General features: G+C 57.6%; 1 protein-coding gene across 1 annotated transcript in view; it reads left to right on the top strand.

Moving 5' to 3' along the window:
- LOC105307428 (synaptotagmin-3-like) overlaps positions 1 to 1217 on the top strand; it is an 8517-nt gene that overhangs the window by 4269 nt on the left and 3031 nt on the right. Inside the window, exon 3 of the mRNA XM_011382937.2 lies at positions 1070 to 1210. Within this exon, the coding sequence (XP_011381239.2) occupies positions 1070 to 1210 (141 nt within the window). The remainder of the gene's footprint in view (positions 1 to 1069; positions 1211 to 1217) is intronic.

Here is a 1217-nt window from a genome sequence, read left to right on the forward strand (position 1 = left end):
TCATCCATTAAATGGGGTACGTCATCTCCAGCTTACACGGTGTGGTGAGTGTTAACGCTTTGGGCCACGGACTTAGGTAGACTCACTGGGCAATTCAGGGCTGGCAGGCATTTGTCCCCTCGCCACCCAGAGTGCCTGAAGTGACAGGACACGGCCATTCCACTCGGCCGTCCTTGCTGCCAGCGGCTTAGTTACCTGCTCCCCGGCCCCATAATTCACGGAGTGGGACTTTCCTCTCTGTTCTACCTCGACACGCCCCAGACAAATGCACGTTCCTTTGAAGGTCTTTTCTGGAAAAAAAAAAAACCCACTCCTGGTACCTGTGGCGAGATGGCCCAGGACCTTTGGTTCAAGCACTGGGCTGTCATATTTGAAAGGCACACCGGCACATAGTAGGCACTTGGAGCTTGTCAGCTGCGGTGCTGCGTGGGCGGGGAACACACGTGGCGGCAGCAATAAGGTTTAGTATCCTAATAAACGGTCGCCTTTGAGCTACCTCTGATTGGGACCTACTGGGGTGTTCTGTAGCCGGACACCCCGAGAGGCAGGACTGGTTTCTCCTGTAGGGCAAATGGGGCGTGTCAGGCTCAGAGTGGCTAGGACGCCTCCCCAAGGTCACGCGGCGAGCTGGGACTTGAATCCTGACCTGCCTGCCTGCGCTACGAGCTCCTTTTTCTTGAGTCGTCTGTGAGCGTTTGAGGGGACACATGGTGGATCCTCATAGAGAAGCAGTTTGGGCTGGCGATTGGGAAAGTAAAAATCTCAAGGCTGACCGCTGGTTCAAGCCCCAGATCTGTCACTGACGCCCCGTGCGGCTTTGGACAAGCCCCTCGGCTTCTCTCGACCCCGTGTCCTCGTCGTTAACGTGTTGACATAGAAACAAGCACCTCGTGAGGTTGGGCAGTTTCCACTAGGTGACGTGTGTGTAAAGGGCGCAGGACGAGGCCTGGCAGACACCGGAAATGATGATTTTTTTAAGCGTTTCCTTAACACGTGGCCCTTTGGGGACAGCGGCGGGAGGGTGGACTCCGGGCTGCACAAGCCCTGACCTTGACCCTGCTCTCTGCAGACATCTCCGTGAGCCTGCTGTCGGTCATCGTGACGTTCTGCGGCATCGTCCTGCTGGGCGTCTCCCTCTTCGTGTCCTGGAAGCTGTGCTGGGTGCCGTGGAGGGACAAGGGAGGCTCCGCCGTGGGCGGCGGGGCCCTGCGCAAGGA

The sequence above is a fragment of the Pteropus vampyrus genome, unplaced genomic scaffold (assembly GCF_000151845.1).
Source record: "Pteropus vampyrus isolate Shadow unplaced genomic scaffold, Pvam_2.0 Scaffold494, whole genome shotgun sequence".
NCBI classification, from domain to species: Eukaryota; Metazoa; Chordata; class Mammalia; order Chiroptera; family Pteropodidae; genus Pteropus; species Pteropus vampyrus.